We start from the raw sequence: 4629 nt of genomic DNA, 5'->3' as shown, positions 1-4629 counted from the left end.
AGTAAGCAGCCCTCCGCCCGAAATAATTGCCCGCCCCTGGGGTAGAACATAGGAATTTCCCTGATTCTGGAGCCAAGTCTAGGTTTTGGGGCATGTTGTATTTTCATCTTTTGACCTGTTTCCTATCCTGCTTCTCCTGAAGCACCCGAGCTCACTTTCTAATATTTCCTTAGTTGATACCTCTTGAAAGAATATTGGAAAAGGTGGCAGCCCATCCAAACTGATTAAACCTAATTTACATTGATATGCTCCCCAGTGTCTGAATCTAAAGCTCTAGAGAATGTAGAGATTGGGCTACTTTGAAGGTAAATACAAAAAACTGAGGCATATGACAAAATGCTGCATTCCTGCAAATGGATTATTGCATGCTTATTGGAGTCAGTTTTCCTGTTTGCTTTCTTTAGTTTTGGTCATTTTATTAATACCTACATATTAATAAAAATGTGCAACTTAAATTGGGAAATGTTAAATTAATTTGAGCAAAGTATCCTCTTCATAAGAGAGAGATGAGTACTTTCAGAGTCCCCCAAAACTCAGGAATCTCATTCAACGTTCATTTTATCTATATATGAAGTAAGTGGCTTCCTGTTTAATTAGACCTTGTTCACTGAAAATTTTGTAGTACATTTTGGTCATCTATGAAAATGAACCTTTTTGATGACAAGAAAATTGCAGTTACCTTACGTAATCAAACCAGCAGTTCATCAGTCATGTGTGCTATTTCTAGATGCCTCTGAAAAATGCTTGTAAAGGTAGCTTCTCTCTAACCATCTGCAGTTATTGGTTCTCTTATGCCCTACAACATGACGTTTATATTCCATATATATTTACCTTATCTGATGTAATCTGGATACGGTAGTTATCTAACTCATGTACTACTGCGAGAGGGAGGTTTATGTATTGGGAAATGTGTGCTCAAGAAATATTTAGGTATTCAAGTCTTTGACATACACTTTTCTGCTGCCCTGTAAATGCATGCTGGAGGAGATCTGAAAATAACATTAATCTTTGAAGATGCCATAATATGTGCTCTTTAAAAGAGAAAAAAGTCAGAACTTTTATAATGAATATCTAAGCAGCATATTTGATATGAGAACTAAATTTGAATGAAAGCCATGTCCAAATGTCTCTTGCCAAACCACTTAAGTGAAATCATGGCCCTTTCCTCTGGACAACAGAGAAATTCTTCCCCAAGTTTCCCATTCCAGAGGAATGAAAGACTGGGTTGACTCCATTCTCTAGGCTCCACTTACTACTGGGAATGAAATGGACACTATTTCTATTTTTTCTGAAAGCTGGGAAGGAGAGTAGACTTTCTCATCACTTAATTCTTTTAGCTTAGCAGATAAATGACCTTGCATTTTTCCCACTTCTACCTCATATAAGTACAGTTTTATTCCATCCTATCACTTTGCTAAGCAGGTAGAAAAGGGTTTGCCTCTCATTCTAGAGCCAAGTTAAGACATTTCCCATTTAAAAAAAAAAATGCAGAATCCCCTTTTAAATGTAGGGGACCATACCAGGAGGCCAAAAGCTTTATTCCTGATCAAACTCTGGATAGGCAAGAATAGTATTTGATTTTGAAGAGATGCATAATGGACATTTATAGAGACAGTTCAGCTCATCAGTTATTTTTAGTACTTGAAGAACATAGGAAAAAGTTTAGCTGCCATTTAACAATGCAAGCTCAGTAGCCTAACTGCTCTGAATGGAAGACTTTGATTTTTATTGTTGGCAGGGAGCCTTTCCCTGTAGAGGTGGAAGCATTTTTTTCCAAGGGGACTAATAAAGAAGGAGCAACAAAAATCACTGTACTTCAAATCACATTGCAGACTCCTGCAGTGAAAGGGAAAAACAGCAGAAGCATTTGTTCTTATCTTTTACTTTGAGCTCTGATGTATTGAGTGAGAGCTTGATTGTTTAGCTAGATGCACCCAAAAATGTGAATATTTTGACTGAATATCATCAATTGTGTTAGTAATGTGGTTGTGTTGGTGAATGCATTTCAAATTTGTTAACCAGCAACAACTGCTCACAGAGATACATTTTAAGAAATTTCAAAGCAAATGCAACTTTGTGATAAAATGTGTGTAGTAAAGAAGACAGTAAGAAAATAAGCTTTTAGTTCAGCCAGTTATTGTAAAAACAAACCAGCAAAGTATAACATACAAGAGTTTAAAATTGTGCAAAGGACTGAAAATAGTATCTGATATTGGTCTTCCGAACATTGCATTTGATCATCTCAGCTAACGCATCCAAATCTCAGTAAATGGTGTTTATTTGTTATCTGTCCTCTATTTTGAATAGGTTTTGTCAGATTTTTAGAAGGCTACTATATTATCTTAATTACAAAAAGAAGAAAGATGGCAGATATTGGTGGACATGCAATATATAAAATAGAAGATACAAATATGATCTACATTCCAAATGACTCTGTACGAGTCACTCATCCTGATGAAGCAAGGTAAATGATGCTTTTTACTGAGGTTTGCTAGCTAATGTTGAAACTTTTATAAACTCTGGTTCATAGTCCCAGCGCTGCTGGCATAGCCCCTGGCCCAAAGCCCACAGCGGGCAGCCCGCCCTTGCCCCTTACACAAATCTGGGGGGCACATGCCCCCATGCCTCCCCTGGGGGTGTGTGTAGCAGTGGGGAGCCACCCTGCTTCCCTGCAACCCCTGGACAAGCTGCCTGCAGCTCTGTCCTGCACCCTGCCCCACCCCAGTTGGGCAGCGCTTGCCCCTGCCCAATTCCCTCCATCACTGTGTGGACCTCGATCTGCTCAACACCCCTTCCCCCTCTCAGACTTACCAGCTGGATGCTGCTCTCCAAGTTGCCGGGCTGTATATTGGCTATAGGATCAGTATCGGCTGATATGGCTAGTTAATAATTGGCCATTGGTATTGGCCAAAAATATCTTTATCAGTGCACCCCTAGTTCATAGACTTCCCTCTATTATATACTTCAGAAGGAAGCAGTTTATTGAACATCTGAGCCTGGTTCTGTAATGCTTCTTATTACACTAGTTTTATGTTGATAAACTGGAATAGTAGAGTAGAGAATTTGGCCATAAATTCTGCAGACTTTACACGGAGGGGAAAATGCATCTAAGTCATGCTTCTGCATGGGTTTGCCCACCACTTGCATCATTTATGTCAGCTACAACTGTATGGCCTGCATGACTATTGGGAGCATGTCAACACTAATACTGGTTTATGCTTTAATGCTGTCCCTTTGAGTAGCACTGGATTTACTGTTGTCATGTTAACTTCATTGAAAGGAGTCCCTTGCATTCCACAATGTTTGTTGAATAGATGGGGGAAAAAACCCAGTTGCAAAATGTTCTCAGACCAGATACACTGCTGCTGTTGTGGAGGGTACTGGGCTGGCCCAGGATTGAGGCAAGAAATATGCATTTATCAAGATTTAGCAAAGTGGCTTCTCTTAAATGGAGCATTTTTCTTGCAGATGCTCCCTTGACAGGATGTTTCATGTAGAAAGGAATATAGTCCTCTGAGATTTTAGAGTCATGAACAATATGCAAATATATCCCAGCTTTATTTTTAGCAGGATTGAGGGTAATTTATTTCTAGATCACAGACAAGTAGTATAGCTAAATTTATTTACTGGTTTTGTACAGTGTGCAGATTATCTAAAGGTCACACAAATCACCATAAACTAACTGCAGACAATAAATCTAGGTAGTGATAGCTATTAAATAAATGTGGATATTACGACACACAATTATAAAAGTATAATGCACATTGGTACTTCTTGTTCAGAACTAACAGGGAATATGATTGAAATAACTAAATCAAGATGTAGAGGTATATGATGTTTACTGTTTGGGATTTTGAATTTATTTGAATCTTTCCAACAAAGAGGTTTTGTGGTGCTTGGCATCTAGAGAATTGCTAGGGATATGGTAGGTTGAAGTAGATATTGGGATTGTTTCCTTGATTGACAGTACTGTATCCTACAGCTGATAATCTTTGGGAGTTTGGGTTAAGTACTGCCAGCTCTGGTCTTTAACTTATAGAAAATAAAATTGCAACAGAAGTGCATCCATTGCAGCTTAGTCGGGTCCGGTCCATTGCTGCTTTTGCAAGGTTACTTTTTACTGGAAGTAACAAAAAAAAAAAGATTTGTGAGAGAACTCTGAAGTAGTGGCTAAACAAAGGATATCCAATTCACCCAGCCCCACATCACATTTATTGTAGCAGGATTGTCTGGCTGACAAAACGCAGTGAAAACATAATTGTAGTAATATAGCTGAGAATTACTGGAGACAATGAGGTTTTTATGTAACTTGATTGGTGAGATCATCAGACTAATTTTTTTGTGTGCATGTGTTTGTTTGTGGTTTTTCTTCTTTTGCAATAATAACCTCTTGCTGTGTGGAAATAAAACTTGTATTCCCTAATCAATTATATTTTGTTTAGATATCTGCGAGTCTTTCAAAATGTGGACCTATCTAGCAACTTTTATTTTAGGTAAGTGTTTATCAGGACCCTTCTACATGTTACAGCTATCATCCAATTAACTGGTTAATTGGAGATCCTGGTTTTCTCTGTTTACAAATTGCAAATTCTCTGATAAGAATTCCAAATTCTCTGATTTAAAAACCCT

The 4629-nt window shown here is 38.1% G+C and overlaps 1 protein-coding gene and 1 long non-coding RNA gene across 2 annotated transcripts in view; one reads left to right on the top strand and one right to left on the bottom strand.

Annotated features, from left to right (window-relative positions):
* FIG4 (FIG4 phosphoinositide 5-phosphatase) overlaps nt 1-4629 on the top strand; it is a 193346-nt gene that overhangs the window by 29582 nt on the left and 159135 nt on the right. Inside the window, exons 4-5 of the mRNA XM_019520105.1 lie at nt 2308-2464; nt 4443-4493. Of these exons, the coding sequence (XP_019375650.1) occupies nt 2308-2464; nt 4443-4493 (208 nt within the window). The remainder of the gene's footprint in view (nt 1-2307; nt 2465-4442; nt 4494-4629) is intronic.
* Nucleotides 1283-2301, bottom strand: LOC109299615. Its single transcript, XR_002097936.1, has 2 exons — nt 1355-2301; nt 1283-1312 (listed from the first exon to the last, which is right to left on the bottom strand). It is a non-coding gene; the product is annotated as an uncharacterized LOC109299615 (long non-coding RNA).

Source organism: Gavialis gangeticus, unplaced genomic scaffold (genome assembly GCF_001723915.1).
Source record: "Gavialis gangeticus isolate Ggan-Ray unplaced genomic scaffold, GavGan_comp1, whole genome shotgun sequence".
Lineage (NCBI taxonomy): Eukaryota > Metazoa > Chordata > Crocodylia > Gavialidae > Gavialis > Gavialis gangeticus.
This window is presented reverse-complemented; position numbering and strand designations above follow the sequence as displayed.